Source organism: Protomyces lactucae-debilis, assembly GCF_002105105.1.
Source record: "Protomyces lactucae-debilis strain 12-1054 chromosome Unknown BCR37scaffold_18, whole genome shotgun sequence".
Taxonomy (NCBI): domain Eukaryota; kingdom Fungi; phylum Ascomycota; class Taphrinomycetes; order Taphrinales; family Protomycetaceae; genus Protomyces; species Protomyces lactucae-debilis.
Genome location: NW_024468010.1, coordinates 229,051 through 250,586, shown reverse-complemented (window position 1 = coordinate 250,586; position 21,536 = coordinate 229,051). Strand labels below are relative to the sequence as shown.

The window sequence follows — 21,536 nt, the reverse complement described above, 5'->3', positions numbered from 1 at the left end:
TCCCGTTTATCATAGAATTTCTTTGCTTTGGATACTGATGGAAGAATCCAATCCTCGAGGTTCTCATGCCGATATCCATATGGGAGGACCTTGACACGATTCAACATGGAAACAGCCACCAGGTCGTTTCCAGAGATGTCCTGCTTTGATAGATTCCAGGAATTTGACCGAGTCTTTGTGCATGTGAGAGGTGATGAAGGGCTTCTTGACAGCAGCACATTCGATACCAGCGACATAGTCAAGCAGGGCCTTTACTCGTATGTAGGGCTCGTTCGGCTTAGGCACAACCCTCTCACATGTCCTCTGATATCTAGGGTCGTAATGGCGAGCGTCTTGCCAAGTGCTGTCTTCCTTCGACAAGAAAGCTTCTTGTCTTCGCTATTGATGGCAAAAAATGCTTTGAATAATTCTCAACGATACGCTGCGTGATTTGCTCCAGTCATGGTTGATGGCATCGCAAATTCGACGTTGGTCAGAGTTGCATTGCCATCTCTTGTAGGTATCATGGCATCATGCAGAGCTGCAGATGCTGTTCCATATTCATTCGAGCGTGTCACCTTGGGAGCTATGGTCAGTCCTGTTGACAGTATCGACTCAAGATGGCTTACATTTTTAGACCTGGAGCTTTGGCAGCTCTTTCCGCTGCGGATGGACGACCAGATTTTCAGCAGACAACGTGGGTTGCTGGAACCTCAGACGAGAGCCTACATGTGACAAATGAGGGTAGCCACATGTGCTTTTATGACAAAGTCCAGGCATCGAGAGTCAAAGGGATGTTGCCCGTTGCGGCCGCGGTCTCGTCTTTCAGCTCCTCGCGCGCAGACAAGGAACGCTTCTCTAATCTCCTTCGCATGGCGTCCGCGGTTAGAAGCCGTACATCACGTTGTGCGAGGCGGGAAACCAAAGCCTCAAGAGCATGTGATTCGACAATTTCAAAGGGCAGCTTACGTTCGACAATCATGTCTAGCAGCAGGTCGTGCATCTTGGAAATATCAAAACCTGAATAGACGCGTTGTCCACGAGGAGCTCGAATTCCAAGTGATTCGACAATACCCCTTTGACCATCGGGGAACTTGGGTTTCGTGCCCGGAGCCGGAGTGAGTCCCGGCGTTCTAGGGTGGTGCTTGCGCAAATGGCGCAAACGCGAGCTAGTGCTCCCAGCATCATAATGACACGAACGCGTTTGAATTGGGAGCTTCTCGGGACACAGTTTGCAAATCCACCTTTGATGTCGTTTTCGAGCCTGTCCTCTCAATGCAATCATGCCTTCATGGGGTTTCAAGCCGAAGAAGCGGGCATAGTCGAGGTTGGCAGTCCTCCGAGTGTCTGCTTCCTCCTGATCTGGCTTACCTCCATCCGAGGTAGGCGTATTCAGAAGAGAATCGCTCGTGGACGCCCGAGACATGAGAGCCGCGAGTCAGTTCAGTCTTGTATGTCGTGACCTGACGCACTGGTCTCGAGTCAGGCCCTGTCAGGGTCGATGTATGCCATTGTGACCCGGTGTCTGGCTCAGTCACTGAATCTGAGTGGTGCCATTTGGGACACATGGGTGCATGCTGGACGGGCTCGCGAGTTGCTTCACAAACCAAGGAGTCAAGGAGTCAAGGACACGTCGGTCTGTGCAGAGCAAGGCACGCTGAGCTTCGAACATGAGTATGCGCTGAGCAGGGAATAGTCACCTCGTGATTGCCTTCAAATTTGATGATAGTCGTGCCACTGCCATAAGCAGTTTGATAGCATCCTAGCGCAATGCTCGAGGCAAATTGACATTTTACCAGCTATATAGTGATCAACTAGTCCCTGTCCACTCAGTGAAACTGCTTCAGCGAGTCCACGGTGTCAATGACAGACTTCTCAAGGCCAATGTACTTGGTGCCGAGAATCTTCTTCGATTTGGAATTGTCGCTCGTGAATTGCACCTCCTTGACCCCTGCACCAGGTCCACCTGAAGCTTGCTTCCTGTCTGGGTAATTCTTTGCAAGAATGTCGACAACTTGCTGCCAGGTGAACCAGTCAGAGACACAAATGAAACGCTGATTGTTCACCTTGTCGCCTGCTTCCATGGCATCGAGGTGCATCGTGGCCACATCACGGACGTCCACGAACGACTGGGTCGGGCCGTTGGCGGAGATCTCCCCGGGCGACAAGTAGTAGTTCATGAGTATAGCCACAGAGGTGTTGATGCTATCCGTGTCCTTGATGAAGTGGATAGCAGGACCAAAGACAAAGGCCGGATTAACCCAGCTCACGGCGAAGGTGGGCTTCTCCTCGTTGACAAATTGCTGTCCAAAACGCTCAGCTGCCGTCTTGGATGCGCGGTAAGCGGTTTGTTTGTTGAAGTCATCGCTGCCCTTTGTCTTTTCAATCTCCTTGACGGAGGCATCATTCCAGTCGGCCTCTGTGTAGACGTGTCCCTTGTCCTGTGGACCGTAGATTGCAGCCACCGAAGAGGTGATGACTACACTTTTGACTTTCTTTCCCTTGTTCTTTGCAGAAAACAAGAGAGACTTGGTGCCGCTAACGGCAGGATTGATGAGGTCCTTGTATGGATCCTCGACCTTGAAGTGAAATGGACTAGCAATGTGCAGCACAGCATCGACATCCTGCACTGCATCATCAAAGACTCCGTCAATCTCGAGATCCTCTGCCTGGACAAGCTCAAACTTGTCGCCATGCTGCTTGAAGAGGTCCTTGAGGTGCGTTGACTTTTCCGAGGTCAAATCACGAGCAGTTCCCCGGACCTTGTAGCCCTTTTCGAGCAGCTGTTGACAGACATGAGCGGCAATGTAGCCGGTAGCACCAGTCACGAGCACGAGAGATCCTGGTTGCACAGACATGATTGTTTGGTTATTGATTGTACAGATCGTCATTCATGAAATGCGGAGGTTTCCAAGGCGGAATTTGCCGACAGTCTCACGCCACATCGAGATGGGAGACCGCTTCCAGGAACGCACTCTCGGGCTGGGTAAAGAGGGACGCTTGTTGCTCCACAACAACATGCAAGTCTAGCATGCAGTGGACAGCTTCCTGATCCTGAGCACGCCATGTGTCCTGCAAGTGCTGCTCCAAAGCCCGGCACACGGCTGCTGGGGGTTGCACTGCTACCTGGGGTTTTCGGATAGCTTCACGGAATTCAACCACGACTTCCTTGCATTGCGTCCGAAGAGAATGCCCAAGCAGACGCATAAATAGTGTCGTCAGACTTGATGAGCGTTGCAAGTCAAAGGCTAGTTGGCAGATTTCATGAGCAAGATGTAGTTGAGTTGCTTCGTCGGCTTGAAGGCATTCAGCAGTCAATTGCTCATAGGTCTTTTGCAGCTCTTGAGACAGCACCGCAGCATAAAGAACCGCTTGCGGCAATGTGTTTGAAAGCTGCGACAAAGCCGTGTAGATGCCGACGACAATGAAACGGCGCAGTGAAGCAACTTCGTGATTCCAGGATCTGCCTTCGAGCGTACCGAATGCTTGGCAAAGGATAGACAGAGCAGCAGACGGAGGATCTGTGATTTGCTCCTCACAATACTCGGCAATAGTCACAGCAAAAGATCCCCAAATGCTGGCAATATCGACATGTGCGAATGAGCGTAGTTGTGCAACAGCGTACATGCGAGCAGGCTGTTGGAGATTGCTTTCGTCCAGGAGCCAAGCAAGCGCTGGGATGTCATCGAGGGCAAGCGCTGTGCCGCAATATTCGTGGATGACACGAATGATTGCCTGTGCAAAAGAAGTGTAGAATGCCTTGTCTGCTTCGTCTGTGATACCCTGGAAATATGCTTTGATCACATCCGCCAAGCTTGCCACACAATTTCTGGCCAATTCAAGATTGCTGTCCCTGATCAAGACTCGCAGCGAGATGTCGATATAACTCAACCTGTATTGATCCAACAAGTCAGCAGTCATCTCGCCGACATTGACAAGGTCGGTGTTGTGCTTGACCAGCTCATTTGTGAGTGTCGCTTGACTTGCACGGACATCAGGATTTGCCATGTTTCCGAGCCAGACAGCAATCACATAGTGGCTCATTTCGTCATAAAATGTGGCCTCGCGTCGCAAGAGAAGAGCGAGATAGAATGGGAGTACACGAGCGCTTATAGCTGCCTCGGGTAGTTTCCACCATGTCAGCAACCCTTGACGATCAAAGAGTGAAGACCACGGGGCTTTCTCAATCTTGCGCAAGGCGCGCACACACCGGTACAGCGCTTCGATGCCCATTTTGCATTGCTGAATGAGCAGAGCCGTGATGGGAACTTCCTTAGGCACGTATTCGCCAGAAGAGTCTCGCTCATACCGCCAGCAGCTGCTAAATACATCCGACAAGAAGCGATGGACAAGCTGTGCAGTCTCGAGCAGATCTTGCTTGACAAATGTCTTCATATCGACCAAAGCATTCCCGTCTTCATCTTGGGAAAAATCAAATCCAAAGTCTTGCGATTCTTCCTCGCTACCAAAAGCCGCTGCAGCCTCCACTAAGGGCGCAGTCAAATCAAGCGCTTGCTGCAGTACCGCCAGACGGCCATTTGCTGAGCTGGCTGATTGGCATTGGAAGATTGCTTGATTGTGCAAGATTGCCGTGAATATGTCCATAAACCAAAATTGATGAACACGGGATGGAGAAGCCTTGACGCCAGGGAGGGCGAGAACAGCACTGTATGCAGAGATGCATTCCAAGACAATGCGGTGACAACGTCCAACATTCTCTTGGAGTGCTTTGAACCGGCCCGAAGATTGCTGTTGGCTCATCTCGACAGTGAAGCGTTTGATATCATCCACCGTCGTTGAAAAGATGCGTCTAAACCACGCAATGGTTGCTGGTAAGCGGACTTCCTCGCCTCTAGAGAGCTGCAGACGAACAACGATTCCCCAGGCTTCAATATTGACCCGTCGTAATTCCAGATGCGAACCAGCTATGTGTGCAGCACTTGTCTCGAGCAATCGAGATATGTCCTGGTGTTTGTACTGGCCAGCGGCCCAATAGATGGCAATCTCGACAGCAAAGCGATTCCGCATCTGCCCTAGCTGTGTGATCGATAGATCCGCATCTGCTTGTGCATTCATTGGTCCGAATGTCTGGAATTTGTCAACGATTGTTCTCATCTGATTGATGCCACGGCGATCATCGGATTCCAAGTCATCCTGTAGCTGGTGAAGGCAGAGACAGAGCAACTTGAGAAAAGTACTGAACGTGCCTGCCATGTCGCCCGGCTCATACTCAAGACAAGCCAGCTCATCTCCCAAATGATGGAGAAACGGAGGAAATGCGCCATAAAGAGATTGTTCGTGTTGCAGATTGGCAAGACTGAGTTGACGCCAGAAAAAGTCGTGCAACACACCGCCAACTTTGCCCTGAAGCAGCTTTCCACAGTTTTGCCACTGAAAGATGGTTGCAAGACGATGGCAGCGACGTAAGCTAAGATAGATGTAAGCGTCATGACTACCACTAGAGGGCAATGCACTTTGCTGATCATAGCCAGTCAATACCTTGCCGAGAAGTGCCAGGACACAATCCCAATTCTCTACTGGCAATGCAGCATGACCAAACAGGTCAAAGGATGTGATGCTACTGAGCAGCATGATTGTCTTCCAGGCACGTTCAGACAAGGCGTGATTTCCGCAACGAGGCAAGTCGAGCCACTTATTGATGCGTGTCCAAAAGCTAGGCAGGGTGGCATCCGCACTCGCACTGGCTTGGGTGACATGAAATAAGACTGTCCAGCACTCGAGCATGCTCCCATCCGAGGCGGATATACCCTGTGATCGTGCCATTTGGTCTCTTTGGCGTCGAAGCATACTTTCCACAGACTCGAGCGTTGAGGAAAGGAGAAATCCAAGAACTGACTCAACAACCTGCGAGAATTGATTCCACTGGTTTTGCTGTTGCGCCATCTGAAAGGAAAAAATGAGGCAAAACGTACAGAGCCAGCTTCGTGATAAAATATGCTCGCTGAGTAGTGCAAGTTGCCGCAGCTCGTTTGTCTTGCCAAAGATGTCGGCTTTGGTCTGAAGGTCCGTATCGTTGATCAAAAAGCGAAAGACATCATATTCGTCGCGCTGCACGGGCTTTCCTGCGCGAATAGCATACTCCAAAGCAGGAAAGAAGCGATTGATGAGCTGAGGCAGGTGTCCAACATCATATCTCGCATGCTCGTAGAAGCAAATTGACAAGAAGGTACCGTCAGCAAGAACCGCAGCAAGTTCAGCACCGGCGACCGTATCTTGCGCAAAGAAGCAACCGGGAGAGAGTGGTTCGCAACCAAGGGAGACATCTGTAAGGATGGCATCAGAGACAAACATTGTACTAACATTTGCTTCAGTGCGACCTTCGTCTGCTTCAATCAAGAATGGAACGAGCGATTGTTGTAAAGGTACTTTACGTTGAGCTGCGTTTTTCCGCTGTAGTTTTTGCTTACGGTGCGGTGCAGCCAAGTTGGCATCGTCCGGACGAATCGATTCGTCATGTTGCTGAGTTGGAGCTTGTGCCTGCCAAAGCGACACCTTTGCTGCGAAATCGTCTTCCTCGAAAAGATTGGTAATCTCCACGAGGTTGCGAAGATATGCTGGACGCTTGGCAGTTCTTTGTGGCGCTGTTGTATGTGGTGCTATCGCAATTTGACCAGTTTCTTTTTCAAGAGTCGTTTGAAACGTTCGCGAAGCAAAGAAGCGGACTTGCTTTGCCTTTTTTTGTTGCTTGGGTACTGCCGGTGGTCTTTGCTGGTGCAGACTGAGCGGGAGTCCTTCTTCATCCGTAGCTTCTTCTGCTTCGTCAAGATAGAAGCCACCTGAACGCACGGTAGACGCCTTTTTCCGCTTCCGCACTTGTTTCGGCTCGCTAGGTTGTAATGCAAGTCGTTGCTGCTTCAAAACCTGCCGTTGCTGGTGTTGCTTGGCCCGCTGGCCTTCAACAGGAAGCACACCTTTTGCCCAACGCCTGAATACACGCTGTATGCCTTCTTCAGCATCGGTAGCATCTGGCTCTGATCTGACTGTAGGATCATAAAAGCTGAATTGTTTGCGAGAGAGTTGCGTTCCTGCATCACCACCACGTTGCCGTACCGCGCGCGATGCGAGCCTGACATCGCGGGGTGCTTGTGAACGGTTTTCGAATTGGTCCAGCAAGTCACCAATGAATAAAGGTGGTGCAGCCCTGCGACGTCTTGTTTGTTTCGCGCGATCATGTCGACTCGGCGGCTTTGCAGAAGATGATTGACGCGGTTTCGCAAACCCATCTGGTAATTTCTGCTGTCGTTTGCGTTTTGCTTGACCAGGGCCTATCCTAGAAACTCTTGGTCGAGGGGTAGCTCTATCCACCATTCGATCAATTTGCTCCTCTTGCTCCATATCACTATCATCATCAATAAAGATGGGCCCACTGGCAGTACTTTGTAGCTGAGGTGTTGACAGTGCATGCACGCCGCCCACAGAACTGCGTACGCTACCCCTCGGCACTGTCGGCATCGTCGCCTCCTCCTCTGAAGCAGAACTAAACGCTTCAATCTGCCAAGCACTGCGATGTGGTAGGACTTGTCCCGTCTTATCCTTTCGAACTGCCTTGCCACGAACTTTGATGCCAGATGCGTCAATGTTGTTTGGTCGTGCGAGACGGTTGAGTGCCGCTGCTGGTGTTTCGGCAAAGAACTTGAAGGAAGCAGGCAAGACGCCTCGTGTCTTCTTCCTGATTTGCTTGACGAGATGTGCAGTGGCGGCAGTAGTGTCTTCCTCTGACGAGGAGAGAGGTGTGGGTGACCGACGCTGCGAGGGCATATGTAGCGGCGACAAACCTGGCGTGACATTCAATGCGAATTCGGCTTCTTCTTGTGCATCAGCCTCTTCCAAATCACTCGCCTCCGGACTCGCAGCATTCCAATTTTCGAGGGCGAGGAGCGGTTCAGTGGATCGTAGGGGCTTGTCTGGCTGCAAGAGATTATCGAAACGGTTGATCTCGCGCCATCGTTTGATTCTGCGCTTTAGTTGTTTTGCAGGGACATTGTCCACTGCATTGGGCCGAGAAAGGATACCTGACGGCGGTGAACGAGAACGTGAAGGTTTCCGAGCAAGTCGGACAGGTGGCAAAAACTCTGCATCTGCTTCAGGTCCTAGTACATTACCAGGCAACAATAACGGTTCAGGCAATCCTCTGAATCGCATAGGTTTAAACCCAGCTGCTTGAAATTCACGAGCATGTTGAGCCATATCGTATGAGAAGGGCTTGAGTTGTGCTGCTTTTCTAGGACGGAAACGACGTTCATTGGCGATGCGTGACGGTGTCATTGCAGGTTCGATTGCTGACGGGCTGGATGGTTGCTGTGGCGATTCGCGAGTCTGCGAACTTTGAATCATGACTGTTGAGTGAACGGCTGGCTCTGGGATGGGTGAGTTTGCTTGTGAGGAGAAGACGAGTGTTTGTGTGGGCGTTCTTGTCACAGAAGGCTTCACAACGAGATCGTCCATGGCTCCGTCACCAACATCAGCAGTAGGCACATCGCTGAGACTATCATCCGAGTCTGCCAGTAAGGAAAGCGGAAATGGTATTTGTTGGCCAGCTGGTGGCGGTTGTGTCTCGACTGGCTGGGCCTGCTGGTCAGTCATGCAGGGAACAGATGAAGCACTTGCCAGTTCATCAGGACTTAGACTTCTCTCATGGTCATAAACGGCAGAAGCAAGGGAAAGAGCTGGAGCTTCATCAATTATCAAATCATTCGAGGCTGTCGTTCTCTTTGTAGCAATAATAGCTGTTCTCGGTGGCTGCCATAGCTCATCCTCGCTGTCTGGCACTTCATCCATCTGTGCATCTGCTTCTTAGCCAGAGCCCTTCTTCTATAGCTTTCTCGATGAGCGGATGCGCATCTCTGCTTGTGTATGTAGCTTGTCGCGCTCGCGTCTCCTTTCGCTGCAGTGAAATTCGCGCTCTGGACTCAAACGCAACGACACAGAAGCGTCATCCAGCAAGCCAACCATGGTGCGTTCTTCATTTATGAGCAGTGAAACATTGCTAACAAGGAGGCCGACCCACTGGATGCAGCACTTGACCTTCTACGTCGCTTGAAACCACAAGACATTGCAAGCAACCTCAAAACGCTCTGTGAGACGTGTCCCGAGATTGCCGAAGACTTGCTAGGCACTGTTGATCAACCACTTCTCATCAAGACCTGCAAGCAAACAGCCAAGGATTTCCTTGCTTGTGACTTCAACAGGGAAGAAGACAGTTATCGTTCACCGTGGAGTAACCAGCTTGATCCACCCATTCAAGACGCGTCTGTGCCGGCTGCCGGATTACGACAATTGGAAGTTGCGCTGAATGAGGCATTTGACGTGTACAGAGATCTTTACTATGAAGGTGGTTTGTCTTCCGTTTACCTCTGGCAACCTGAAGAAGGTGCCCTTGCCGGTGCCATCTTACTCAAGAAGCAAGCACCGGGACAATACAGTAAAGGCAGTTGGGATGCGATCCATGTCTTTGCGGCATTTGAACAAGGTGGTGGTGGGAAGCATGGTAGTATGCGGTATGAATTGACATCAACGGTGATGCTCGATATGACCATGACGAATGATGCACTCGATTCAATGAATTTGGGTGGTAACATGACGCGTCAGCATCAACAGACGTGTAGTTTTTCGGATGCAGCATCGCATGTTGGCAACTTGGGTCGCTTGGTGGAGGAGATGGAGATCAAGATGCGGAATCTCCTGCAGGAAGTGTATTTTGGCAAGACGAAGCAGATTTGTCATGAGCTACGCTCCTTACAGCCACTTGCACAGGCGAGAGCAGAGAAGGAGAAGCAAGGAAATCTGATGAAGCAGGTGCCTGCGAAAGATGCCGGGCAAGCAATTTCTTAAGTTCGTTCTATATCTTTTGTCATCAAAGTTGTAGCGCGTCGTCGTCGTTCTGCGGACAGCAGCTTCAAGACTCGCCAAGAAGGCGGCCTAGCACAAGGATCACAATGAGGACGCCTGCACCGACAAGCAGCTTGGTGACACCACCACCCGTCCCTTGTAGTTGCGCCTGCGCATGCTCTAGATTCTGCACAGCAGATCCCTCCATCTCTTTTGTTCCACTTGTCTCTCGTAATTTTTGAGTAGCAGCATCCTGAGCAGCGACATGCACACGATTCTCCTCACAAATCTCTGGGAATTCCCGTACAAATGTCGAGTTTTTCAGATTACTCGCTCGTGAGTCCCGCGCATACATGACACGCGCTGCATGACTGGTTGAGAGTCCACCGGTCGTCATCTCCTCACTCGTCATGAAACTCACAAGACCCGTCAAGATTGTTGAGACTTGCCAGGAGGGGTTCCATGATTTTGGGTGGAAGTCAGAGATGGAGAGGCAGAGTCGTGTGTTGCACTGGAAGCGACCGGAGGGTGTACACATTTTGATGGATGGTGGTTTGAAGGGGTAATCGGCTGGGAAGTGGAGGGTGCCGTAATACTGTCCATTGTGATAAGGTGTGTCGGGTGGTCCTGTGATGATGTAGTGCCACTCCAGGATGTTTCGCTCAGACCTGCAGCTGTCAGACCTGGTTTCTATAGACATAGGAAGAGAGCATACGGCTTGGCGATGGCGAACTCTGGTGGATCCTTCTGGAGCTGGAGGTATTCCTTGTTCAAGCGCTTGTATGCGCCTGCACTGGCCATGATGAGGAGCTTGGATGTCTATGGATGCGCTGAAGTCTAGGACTGCTTAGAGCGAGGACATGGAGTAGGTAGCAGTGGTAGTCGGTGTGCTGTCAGGTATGGTGGAATCAGATGGGATGGCAGGGCAAGGCGGCAGGAGAGGGTCACTGTGATCTGAACAGTGTGATGGAGTAGGGTGAGCATGGTTGTAGGTATAGTTGATGGAGGATAGAGGGAGTGCAGAGTGCAGAGTGTAAAGTATAAAGTGTAGCTACAGGACTGTCTCTGTTACTGCTGTGGGGAGAAAGAGCTACAGACCATCCAAGAGACAGGGACAGGGAAAGAGACGGAGCCACTTCCCTTGCTCTTCATCTGCAGCAGTAAGCAGCCAAGCAGCTAAGCAGTCTCTAGCTATCTACGTGACTATTCCATGCCTGATCTCTGCCCGCGCTGTCCCTGTGACGTCCCCAGCTCCTCTTTCCCGACGTCATCCTCGAGCTCCAACCGCCAAGGCAGCAAGCATATAAAGCACCACCTCACCCACCACCTCTGCCTACCTTCTCATCTCTACCATCACTGAATCAGAAACATGGCAGCAGTCAACAAGAACGATAATCACATCAATGCTTCCCCGGCAAACACATCTCGCGGTAATGCTGCACTTGAAGGGTAAGCACCTACCCCCTTTCCCCACAAAAACGGAGTATATATCAAGCAATAAGACTAACAACTACCTAGCGGTCGTCATGAAACAGGCGGTCTGACAAGTGGCAAGTCAGCGGGCAAGTCCTCCCATATGGACGGTGATGTCCCGGCACCAGGCAACGCTGGTCTCGGTGGTGGTGGTGCAACCTCCATGTCCGGTGCTGATACAACACACCCTGGCTCGGGCGCAACACCCGCCGCTGCCGCTTCTGCAGGTCATGCGAAACCCAATGCTGAGGATCCACGGGATAACCCATCTGCCAAGGAAGGCAAAGGGATGAGCATTGAGGAGGCGAATGCGTCGGGTGACGGTACTTTTGGCGATGGCAAATTCGATGCCGCTGCACCGGGTGCTGCTGCAAAAGCACAGCAGTTGGAGGCAGGTGCACGTAGGGAGGCCGGTGAGGAGGGGAAGATCAATGTTCACGTCAATTAGTCAATAAGTGTCGTTTTGTACTCTTCATGACGACTGTGCTTCGATGTTGACGCGTTCAATCCAGCGTGCTACCAGAGCATCGTTCTCTGCACGTAACGCCGTGACTTGTGCTTCTGCTTGTGTCAATTCTAGCTAGAGGGACGTCAATTTTGAGATATGACACGACTAGAGGTCATCGTACCTGGCTAGTAAAGAGCTCATCCTGCAGCGTCTGAATCGAGGTATTCTTGTCCTGTGCAGTCTGCTTGTACTCTTCCGTCTTGCGCGTCTCTGCCTTGAGCAAGCTACTCAGTCGAGTAGTCCTAACACGAGTATCAGCTTTCTTGTCTTACATGAGCCATAGAGTGAAGCATACGCTTGCTGAAGCTTACGACTGACTTCACGCTGTTCTTCAAGTTGGCGTTTGAGTAGAGCTACTTGTGAGAGTTCAGCGACGGTGTCATTTGCTGTGCGTGACTGAGCATCACGTCTCTGAAGCTGTAGCAGGTACCTGTCCATGCATCGGTCCTGGGGGTGGATGACGTGTCGAGGGACAAGTTGCAAAGAACAGACAGTGTCAGACACCAACAGGCGCCCATCCCTTGTACCTCGTTCAGTCTCTCTAAAGCGCATCAAAGACACGCAAGCTACACAGAGATCTCATCGAGACATGCCTGGACAAATCATCTGCAATGCAGGCAAGTGTACGCGTCAAGGCACTACAAAACGCGTTGTGCCAGACCCCCGAAAAGGGACACTCTCCCTTGAGCAGCGCGACGACTTGCTCCATTTCTGCTGGAGGGAGCGTGGACAGGCAGAGACGGAGGAGGCGGAAGAAGATCTCATCATCTTTCCTGAAGATGCGACGCTCGAGCGTGTCCCCGTGGATAAGATGACGCTTGTGCGGGAGGATGGCGAGGAGGTGGGTGAGGCGGATAGGGAGAAGAATACAAGAATCTATGCATTGCGCTTCAAGAGCAGCGACCAGGTGAGCTTCTACTGGATGCAGTCTGGGGACGGGAGCAAGGACGACGATGTTGTTGCGAGGGTGAATGCGATCATTGGAGAGGAGCAGGAAGAGGAGGAGGAAGAGGGAGACAGGATGGAGCAGTAGGGAAGTAGTCCATCCTCATCTCAGTTGTCCCTGTCCATGTCATGTCCCTGCCAGATCATCCTGTCTCGTCGTGCTTGGTCGTTGAGCATCAGACTCCCCTCGTCGCGCCCCTCCCTCTTGATCCACCGCGTCCTGGTCCTCCTCGTCCACCTGCACCACCACGCATCATGCCTCTACCACCGGCACCACCCCCACGTCCACCACGCACACCACCACCGCGCACACCCACTTCCGCCTTCTTCCTCCCCTTCGGTGCATCATCAATCAACAACGTATCCAACGGCAAAGAATCAGGTAGTTCAAAATACCTGATATTATTCCCACGCACACTCATCGTATCCAAGCTCATTAAATCCGGTTGCGCACCCGTTGAGTCGCGTGCTTGTTGCAGTTTGACGTGTTTCAAGTGGGTATTCATTTGCATGTCGACAGAAGTGATGGTGCCGGTGACGGTTGAGCCATTCTTGAGACTGAGTGTAACCGTCTCGTTCGTGAGCTTCATCAAGAACCGTACGAGCTTCATCTTTGGCTAGTGGATGAGGTGGTAGGACGGTAGGAGCGTCGCAGTTACTGGTCGTTGTGTCTTTATTTTATTCGACATGCGACTCAACTTTGACAGACGACAGTAAATACACGGCATGCTGGCTAGAGGACATAGGGAGGCATGCTGCAGGCTAGCACATAGAAGCTATGCATCCATCGCAGACAAGTATCAGCATAAACTCCAACAACGCGCCGGTCAAGAAGGTCTCAAAGGTGGCAATGCTATTGAACAACTACGCCTTAAATATAAAGCCCGCGTCAAGGCACAAGAAGCCATCCAGCCATCTCCCGCCATCAAGCAAGACTTGGTGAAGCCAGTCAAGACTTCAGCGAGTACGGCCGCTGCCAAACAAAAGGCAGAAGCGGCTGCAGCGTCGAAGAATCGAGGCCATAAGAAGATTGATAATTACATCGCGTTGGACAAGTTGCGATTGCATGAACCCAAGGAGATTGAACTTCTTTGGCGTGCACGATTCGCCAACCAAGAGACAGCTCTGTGTGCAGTGATTCAAGGCGATACCTACAAGACGTTGTATCGCAATGCTCGGCATCATCCCATGTTTGTCTTGCCACTCTTTAGACCGGGACAAGGCGTGGAAATGCAGTTCTGCCAATGGACCTTTCCAGACGGTGAAACGGCTCATCTCATCCTAACCAGTTTATTGGAGTACAAGACGCGTGGCGAGTATGCGCGTCCACATACCATCATTGAGCACCACGCTGAACTCCTCGAGGAAAAAGGTCTCGTTCTGATGAAGGGCGATTTAACAGACTCACGCGCACTCAATGGCTTGCAAGCGACATGGATGTTGACATTGCTGCAACGCTTCTATTGTGTTGATGTCGACAGTACTGATCAAGGCAGTCAGCGTCGTCGTTCCATGTTGCAGGATTTCACGGCAGGCAAGGCATTTGATGTTGATGCACTCATTGAAGAAGCCAAGACTGTTCCAGGTGCTGGTGAAATCTAAGCATGTGTTTAGATAGAACACGCTGCATCTATACATTTGTAAGGACCAATATATCTGATCAGTCCTGGTCCACTTTCCCAGCCAACAGCCCTCGTGACGTCTGCTCACTCTCTTGTCGTGTTCGTGCTGTAAAGGCCACACCACCTCGTTCATCCAGTTCAACTTCTGTGAGTGGTAACCGTACGCCACCCGTCGACCGAACATGCTCACACTCAACCCGTAGAAAGAGCCACATCCAGCGCCGTAGGACTTCTGCATACTGAAATCGATAATCCCACCCAGCAACCGTTGCTTGCGGTGCAAATTTGGCGACCCATAGGAATCGAAGTATCAAGTCAGTCACCATGGCAAAGCCATACACAAGCGTGTTGAAATGCAACGGTCTCCCAAATGGTCGTTGTGCACCAGCATGCACAAACAAGTCCCAATCTCTGCAGATATCCCAGTAGAGCGAATAAATACTATTCAAGAGACATGCCATGATCCATGCACGTCGAAGACTTCCATGTGAGATGTAACTCCCGCTCACACCACCAATCACATCACCCTCATGCGACCCAATTCCTGTTGCTGACAAGGCAGAGAGATAAATGACAGGAAAAGCAGTTGCATACTTGATTGCATTGAGGAGATGACCTCGTTCAGCTGTTTGTGAGAGTAAGATGAGACATTGACGTAGTCGTATCCAGTATGGTGCAGAAACAGCGAAAGCAATGCCTGTATTGACAACCACACTGCCTTGTTGCATGGAGAACAGTGAGAAGAGTAAGCCACATGCATCGCCAAAGACACGCGCATAGGAGGTGAGTACATCAGCCACCAAGATGTCCAAGAACCGTGAATTTTCCTCGTCTGTGCTAATCCCACCAAGACAGATCCGTCCTAGTTGTGACAGGAATCGCCGCCGTTCTTGTGCAAATGGTACGACTCTAAATCGCGACGGTGCAAGTAGAATCAGCAAGATGGCAGCCATCACAGCAATAGAGATGAGCTGTGCGTGCAAGACTTGTGTTGCAGCAAGACCAGCGACAAGCAGTCCGGCAAAGACTAGTGAAAACGTATAGCACGCCCTGATCCGTTGCAAGCCGCCATGTCTTTCAGAGGTCCCTTGCTCAGGCGCAAGAAGCCGCTCAACGGGGATTCCGGTGTACTGCAAGATGGAAAGGTTTACAGCAAAGAGAAATAAGCCAAAGACGGCGATAATGGGGATGCGAAAGGATAATGGAAGGCCGGCCGAGTCTTGGACTTCATGGTCCATCGACGCCTCGATGAAGGCCCCGTGCACCGATCGCCGTTGGGCGTGGGCGTGGTGAAATGTTTCGTCGCGTCTTTTGGTCGTGTGCTCATTTTGGCGTAGAAGGGAAAGTGCCAGTCACAGAGGCGAAGATATTTACCTAGACTACGGCATTGGCTTCTTGATGGCATCTTGCAGCCTCACAAAGGCCTTATTGGGACCAGGGACTGGCCCACGCAGGTAGATCAAGCCAGCCTCCTCATCCACTTTGAGCACCTCGACATTTTGTACCGTAACACGCTCGCCGCCCATACGTCCGGCCATCTTCTTGCCCGGTAGGACACGACCTGGATCTTGTGACTGACCCATGGATCCTGCTGATCTGTGAGAGATACTGACACCGTGTGAAGCACGTAGACCTTTGAAACCATGTCGCTTCATGACACCAGCAAATCCTTTTCCTTTGCTGACTGCACGTACATCAACAAACTGACCCTCTGAGAAGTGTGATGCCAACAGTTGCGTCGCTGGTGTATATTGCTCATTGCCATCGCTGTCCTTGAGTACATCATGCGACAAGACTCTGAATTCAGCAACCTTCTCCTTGGGAAACACTTTGCTCTTTGCAAACTCTCCCAGCTGTGCGCGATTGACATTCCGAGGTTGTCTCAAGCCACAACCCACTTGAACGGCATTGTAACCATGTATTTGTTCTGTTTTGCATTGCAAGACTTGAACTCGATCGAGTTGCAAAATCGTCACGGCGACTTTCTTCCCTGCCTCATCCCAGAGACCCGTCATGCCTTTCTTGGAGGCAAGCAAGCCTGGCCGCCCAGGGATCTGTTGGCGCGTGAGGGCCGCTGCTGAAGAATGGCCCAGGATTGCTGTGGGCGATGTGCTTTGTCGGAGGGGCGGATTGAGCTGTGTACTCATATGCCGTATACAACCGGCATAACGCTGCAGCATGACGAGAAGGTAGAAGCCAGGCCTCTTGGGTTTCAGCTAGCAGGATTGACCTTGTCTGGTCGCCGTCTTGTCGCTTTCTGAATTTGAATTTGACTTCTTCACGTGCACTCAGGAACAGGTAGCGAAATCGATGGACTATAGCTGGTAATCGGTGATTATAGCTGGTAATAGATGACTATAGACGACCATAGACGGCTAGAGAACAGCTACTGCACAGACGACGTACCCGTCCCAGTAATCTCCACAGAGTCAATCCACCCAGCCAGCTCTCTTGCCATGTTCCACGCTCCATCATCCGCCATCGTCAACCCTTCAAACCAATACGGATTCATCTCTGGATCCATCGATAACCCATTCGGCGGCTCATAAAAGTTGGGCACAGGCGGCACTGGTAGATGTGGTTCCTGTGGTGTGGGTGGTGCTTGCTGCTGTGTATGCTGCTGTGGATGCTGCTGTTGTGACACTGGTGGCGGCTGTCCAGTCTGCTGCGCTTGTTGAATTTGTGCAAACGAAGCCTTTCCACTCATCCCACTCAATGCATTCGGTCGTTCCAATTTCGTCATGGTCGCTTCAACGAGTCCCTCAAAGGAATCCCTGTACCGTCGAATATAAGGCGCACGCTCACCCATAATACTCAACACAAAACTGCAAGCGCGAATGTTGTTACTCACACCAAACGACCAGACTTGCTCTCCACCAAGCCAAAGACAATATAGTAACGTCAATCCTGCCACATAGACAGTATGCACAGTGACAAAGGTATGGCCATATTCGGGAGACTGGTGCAGGCGCTTGTGAATTTGACAAATTGTTCCAGCGCTCTCAAGACACTGCTTCAAGAGCTCCTTGTCAGGTCCAAGGTTGATTTCCGTGTTGATGTTTGGGTTGACTGTGAGTGTCAAAAAGGGCTGCAGGAGCATTCGAATGAGCTTGTTGTAGAACAGCAATGGGCGATCTAGCTCGAGACCTTGCATCTCCGGTGGAATAGAGTGACGTTGCCAATGCTGCAGACTTTCATATACTGGGTAGAGTTCTGGCAGGAGTGTGGCGATTGGTACATCCACACGCAGCACCGTTCGCTGCATGCGTGATTCGAGCCGACGTAGTTGTTGTAGCAAGATTGATTGTGTCATGCTTGAGTACGGGAACGCTTCTCTCCCTGATTCAGGAACAACGAGTTTTGCCGTGTCGAGTTCTGATTCATCAATACTGTACGGCATCGGCTGATCAATGTCTGTATCAATCAAACTCGGCGGTCGGCCCAAAGTGCTCGCCAGCACACCTTCGAGATAGTACATCGTCCAGAAGAGACAGCGCCTTTGCTGTACTTGACGCGATTTCAGTCCTGCAGTTGAGGCCTCCCTATGAAGCCCTAGTTCAGTGGTGGTGCGCATCGCCAAACCAGCCATATGCCAAGTCGACCACGTTCTCGCATCAGATCGCATGTGATAGAGCATAAGCAACACCATGGCCTGAATATTGTTGATGGCAGAAGAAGCGCGCGCCGCTGTAATATGTTTGAGAGCTTGGATGTAAAACAGTTCGGGCGACGGCTCTGTATAGTCCTCCGTCAGTCGTAGATTGAGTCCTGCAATAGCATAAACCATCAAGAGCATAAATTTACTGAACCCATGCTCATTGTTGGCGACTGCATTTTGCGAAAAGAGACTCTGACGCCGTGCATGCAGATCCCATAAATCACTTTTGAAGACGACCGGGAAGCGTCCGTGTATTCTGCCAATGTATGCATTGATGAGACGCGCGCTGAGTGCATCTGACGGGATCTCCAGGGTCTGCCGTTGTAGTTCAGCGATATTGATGGGACTCAACCGGTCGTCGCCATCCACATTGCCATAGTCTTGTACGTTGACTGTCCGATCCCAGACCACAGCACTGGCCATCTCCGAAAGATCTCGAGCGAGCGAATAGCCAGACGTCGTTCCAATGTAGAACTCTGTACCAGCGACATTGCGACCCGATAGCGCACCTACAATCTCAGCGACACTATTGCTCGCTTCGTCGCCATGTCCCTGGCCCTGTCCGGTAGTATGTGTTTGTCCATCTGTCGAGCGTCTTGGCAATGGCTCACCACTCAAGGCAAGTTGCGCTTCGAGGCGCGCGACTTGTTCCTCGAGACTGCGGGTATAGGCAGAAGATGGTCCACTCGGGTCAGGCGGCGGCGCCCTCGTACATTCTAATCCAGCTTTCGCACAGTTTCCACAGCTAGGCAGCACATGATCACACTAAAGGTCAAATGTCAGCCGCCAGCAACGTACAAGATCAAGGTCGCATGGGAATTACTTTTTGTTTGCGGGTTTTACATCTGTCGCACGCGGTTCTTTGTCGCTTTCTCGGGCGCGGGTCGTGGTCTGAGGGCGAGTGTGCTGATGAGTCGCCAAAGACAGATTCGTACTGATCGTTCTTGGCCATGCCCGCTGGCGCTTGTTGATTGATGCCTTGAGCAGCTGCAAGAGCGCCTTTGACTTCAGAGTGGTTGGATTCTTTGATGCTGGCAAGTCTCACAACCATTTCAACCAAGATTCGAACCAGGATGGAAAAGACTTGCCAAAATCAAAGGTTCTGCTGCTTAACCCTTGGACAAGCAGGCAGCAGCCACGTCTTGGCCCAAATCTGCAGCAAATGCGTCGCAAATTCAGGGGTTTGTGCAGATAATCACCTGATTCCAAGATGTGCCGACTTGTCAAGCTCTGATAGGTGCTCTACAGCGCCAAGCAGCCAGTTGAGCACGTAATCTCGTCGTACATATCGTATACTCAGGGGGAAATTGCGAACAGATGTCAACATTGATCATTGGAGGTAAGCTCCTAAGCTGACTTGTGTACTTTTATACTGCTTGTCCCCAATTCCATTGTCTTCATCCTTACACATCGTTCACTCTGCCCAGCAATCCAATATGTTCTGGCTGGTCTTGCCTCTTGTCATCTTGCTGATGAAGGTGCAGTCAAAGGCAAAAAACTGTGAGCAGCGAATTATGATGTTCACAGCTCATCCACAGCCCAATGCTACTGATAAAACACCTTGTTCAGATCTCTGCGTCCCATATCAACAGGCAGTGTACCAGAAAGTGATGGCATGGAATGATAAGAAAGCGACAGGGCGACCTGACTGCATCGCCGATGACGGAGTTTGCGTCATCTTTAATGCAGATGATGGAGGAGGTGGCGACAATCAGAATTGCCTATGCTACACATCGCTGGCAGTCATGCGGTACAGGAAAAAAACAAATTGCGTTCCCAAAGACCTTGCTGCAGAATGGGGCGGCAAGGATGACCAGCATGATTGGAGTCTTCTTCAGGGGCTTGGGCAAAAAACTGGCAAGACTGTCTCTTGTGGTCATCAGCCGCACGCATGTAAGTGCGATTATGCCAAGACCGACTTCCCACCCACACAGCGCTGTCTCTGATACCGCTTTCAGATGTCCAACCAGCACTTTTTACATCTTGCGTTATTCCTTGTGCACAACCACAACGACCGAGTCAATCTTCTCTGCTCGCTATCATGGAATTACCCGTTCAGCATCTTCAACAAGTTGCTTGCTCTCTTCTGGCTCCAGCCCCTTATTCCTAATACTCACCTCAATACATCTCTTTGCGTCTGGAGTCGTCTGGCTAGACGCTACTCGCAGTCTTTGGGCTTGGACCTTGCCTCTTGTCTTTCTTGCTTCTAGCTCTAGTCCAATGAAGACAAAAGGACAGCTATCTTCTTTTTCATTCACCATCTTCGTACACAGGTAGAATTGCTACTACCTAAAAGTCTTCTTCAGTGTTTCAGAAGTAGACTCGAACAGCTCTGCCTCGTACCTCGTGCTGACGTCTTAGCTTTCAACGTACACCCCGTCGAGTCCCTTCGAGCCCAGTCGTCACACTGTCTCCACTGAGAGCAAATCTTCTTCACATGTTGGACTGAGCCTGAGTCTTCATTATGTGCAGGCCTTCCATTTTTGCTTGGTTGAGTAAGCTTGACTAATATCCTCGTTTTAATACAAGCGATCACTAAGACTCCATCATCTCAATCACTGAGCACGATAAGTTCCAGTTGCCGCTTCTGAGGAACAGCGTTTCACGCCACGCAGTTCTTCTGCGCGGCTGACCTGCCACTCCTTGATCCATGCTCATTTGTGGTGCCGCTGCAACATGATTAGGTTGCCTGTCGATCTGGTCGTACAACTTGACTACTTTTGGATCTGCTCGAATGAACTCTGGCTTGAGCACTGCAATCTGTAGTCCCTCAAGTGTGCGACATCTCGACAACGCCACATACGCTTGTCCCGGTGAAAAGACCTTTTCGAGCCGAATAAAAGCACGGTCGAGCGTCATGCTTTGGCACTTGTGGATCGTAATAGCCCAAGCATGAATCAAGGGTATCTACACGTGCACAGCGTGAATGCCTCGCGAGATTTGCACTTCTCAAGAAACAGGTTGGATGACTTTGTTGCGTCAGTGCAACAAAAGACGATCGGTAGTCGTAAGGGACGGTCGCTGTTCGTTTTGCGAAGTGAGAGCAGGTGCTTTGCAGCCTGGAGTTCAACGAGACATTCATCACCATCCACAAAATCAACAACCACGCGGTCCACGCCACGAGACCCACTCACAAGCCGTCCAGCAAAGTCAAGATTCTTGACAAGCATGACTTGTGCACCGACTGCAAGGCACAATCATCGTGATGCTTGTCCTTTGTCGAGCATACTGCGGTAGCTATCACTAGCCCTCTCGCCACAGTGACCACTCGAAACAATTTTCCAGCCCGATAGACCTGCTGTGATTCTTGCAATTTTGAGATTCCCGTGCGATTGATTCGATCGTCATCAGCCCGAGCGGGCGCGGGTCGTGGTCTGAGGGTGAGTGTACCCATAAGTCACCAGAAACAGATTAGTGCTGATCGTTCTGTTAGACATAAATGAGCTTCGAGATTCTGCGGGATTCGAAGTTCGGTCCAGGAGTTGTCTCCTGACGAGCACTG

The 21,536-nt window shown here is 51.0% G+C and overlaps 13 protein-coding genes across 13 annotated transcripts; 5 read left to right on the top strand and 8 right to left on the bottom strand.

Moving 5' to 3' along the window:
- Positions 1–1,808: 1,808 nt before the first annotated feature.
- On the bottom strand, positions 1,809–2,837 carry BCR37DRAFT_350585 (uncharacterized protein; the record flags this gene model as incomplete). The annotated part of the gene is made up of 1 exon (XM_040868018.1): positions 1,809–2,837. One exon carries the CDS (start codon positions 2,835–2,837, stop codon positions 1,809–1,811), a length of 1,029 nt encoding a protein of 342 aa, XP_040723333.1.
- Positions 2,838–2,913: 76 nt separating this feature from the next.
- On the bottom strand, positions 2,914–8,778 carry BCR37DRAFT_394717 (Mus7/MMS22 family-domain-containing protein; the record flags this gene model as incomplete). Its single annotated transcript, XM_040871513.1, has 1 exon — positions 2,914–8,778. The coding sequence occupies one exon, from the start codon at positions 8,776–8,778 to the stop codon at positions 2,914–2,916; it is 5,865 nt and encodes a 1,954-aa protein (XP_040723332.1).
- A 172-nt stretch (positions 8,779–8,950) lies between these two features.
- BCR37DRAFT_403453 (F-actin capping protein) lies at positions 8,951–9,831 on the top strand (the record flags this gene model as incomplete). Its single annotated transcript, XM_040872006.1, has 2 exons — positions 8,951–8,953; positions 8,998–9,831. The coding sequence occupies 2 exons, from the start codon at positions 8,951–8,953 to the stop codon at positions 9,829–9,831; spliced, it is 837 nt and encodes a 278-aa protein (XP_040723331.1).
- Positions 9,832–9,895: 64 nt separating this feature from the next.
- Positions 9,896–10,629, bottom strand: BCR37DRAFT_350438 (ubiquitin-conjugating enzyme/RWD-like protein; the record flags this gene model as incomplete). Its single annotated transcript, XM_040868005.1, has 2 exons — positions 9,896–10,496; positions 10,544–10,629. 2 exons carry the CDS (start codon positions 10,627–10,629, stop codon positions 9,896–9,898), a joined length of 687 nt encoding a protein of 228 aa, XP_040723330.1.
- A 397-nt stretch (positions 10,630–11,026) lies between these two features.
- Positions 11,027–12,243, top strand: BCR37DRAFT_382489 (uncharacterized protein). Its single transcript, XM_040869884.1, has 2 exons — positions 11,027–11,277; positions 11,347–12,243. Exons 1-2 carry the CDS (start codon positions 11,198–11,200, stop codon positions 11,747–11,749), a joined length of 483 nt encoding a protein of 160 aa, XP_040723329.1. The 5' UTR covers positions 11,027–11,197; the 3' UTR covers positions 11,750–12,243.
- Positions 11,774–12,247, bottom strand: BCR37DRAFT_394713 (uncharacterized protein; the record flags this gene model as incomplete). Its single annotated transcript, XM_040871512.1, has 3 exons — positions 11,774–11,881; positions 11,931–12,051; positions 12,105–12,247. The coding sequence occupies 3 exons, from the start codon at positions 12,245–12,247 to the stop codon at positions 11,774–11,776; spliced, it is 372 nt and encodes a 123-aa protein (XP_040723328.1).
- A 151-nt stretch (positions 12,248–12,398) lies between these two features.
- Positions 12,399–12,842, top strand: BCR37DRAFT_388941 (proteasome complex subunit Rpn13 ubiquitin receptor-domain-containing protein; the record flags this gene model as incomplete). The annotated part of the gene is made up of 1 exon (XM_040870679.1): positions 12,399–12,842. The coding sequence occupies one exon, from the start codon at positions 12,399–12,401 to the stop codon at positions 12,840–12,842; it is 444 nt and encodes a 147-aa protein (XP_040723327.1).
- Positions 12,843–12,930: 88 nt separating this feature from the next.
- BCR37DRAFT_403451 (uncharacterized protein) lies at positions 12,931–13,365 on the bottom strand (the record flags this gene model as incomplete). Its single annotated transcript, XM_040872005.1, has 2 exons — positions 12,931–13,013; positions 13,068–13,365. 2 exons carry the CDS (start codon positions 13,363–13,365, stop codon positions 12,931–12,933), a joined length of 381 nt encoding a protein of 126 aa, XP_040723326.1.
- A 412-nt stretch (positions 13,366–13,777) lies between these two features.
- BCR37DRAFT_336160 (ATP11 protein-domain-containing protein) lies at positions 13,778–14,323 on the top strand (the record flags this gene model as incomplete). Its single annotated transcript, XM_040867214.1, has 1 exon — positions 13,778–14,323. A coding segment is annotated over one exon (546 nt), but the record flags the coding sequence as incomplete, so codon positions are not given.
- A 1,139-nt stretch (positions 14,324–15,462) lies between these two features.
- On the bottom strand, positions 15,463–16,656 carry BCR37DRAFT_116542 (translation protein). The gene has a single exon (XM_040865962.1). The coding sequence runs from the start codon at positions 16,554–16,556 to the stop codon at positions 15,756–15,758; it is 801 nt and encodes a 266-aa protein (XP_040723324.1). The 5' UTR covers positions 16,557–16,656; the 3' UTR covers positions 15,463–15,755.
- A 42-nt stretch (positions 16,657–16,698) lies between these two features.
- On the bottom strand, positions 16,699–19,056 carry BCR37DRAFT_382483 (fungal-specific transcription factor domain-containing protein). Its single transcript, XM_040869883.1, has 2 exons — positions 18,858–19,056; positions 16,699–18,799 (listed from the first exon to the last, which is right to left on the bottom strand). Exons 1-2 carry the CDS (start codon positions 18,984–18,986, stop codon positions 16,763–16,765), a joined length of 2,166 nt encoding a protein of 721 aa, XP_040723323.1. The 5' UTR covers positions 18,987–19,056; the 3' UTR covers positions 16,699–16,762.
- A 425-nt stretch (positions 19,057–19,481) lies between these two features.
- Positions 19,482–20,619, top strand: BCR37DRAFT_116499 (uncharacterized protein). Its single transcript, XM_040865961.1, has one exon. It carries the CDS (start codon positions 19,655–19,657, stop codon positions 20,309–20,311), a length of 657 nt encoding a protein of 218 aa, XP_040723322.1. The 5' UTR covers positions 19,482–19,654; the 3' UTR covers positions 20,312–20,619.
- On the bottom strand, positions 20,441–21,028 carry BCR37DRAFT_116481 (uncharacterized protein). Its single transcript, XM_040865960.1, has one exon. It carries the CDS (start codon positions 20,891–20,893, stop codon positions 20,570–20,572), a length of 324 nt encoding a protein of 107 aa, XP_040723321.1. The 5' UTR covers positions 20,894–21,028; the 3' UTR covers positions 20,441–20,569.
- Between the last annotated feature and the right edge of the window lie 508 nt (positions 21,029–21,536).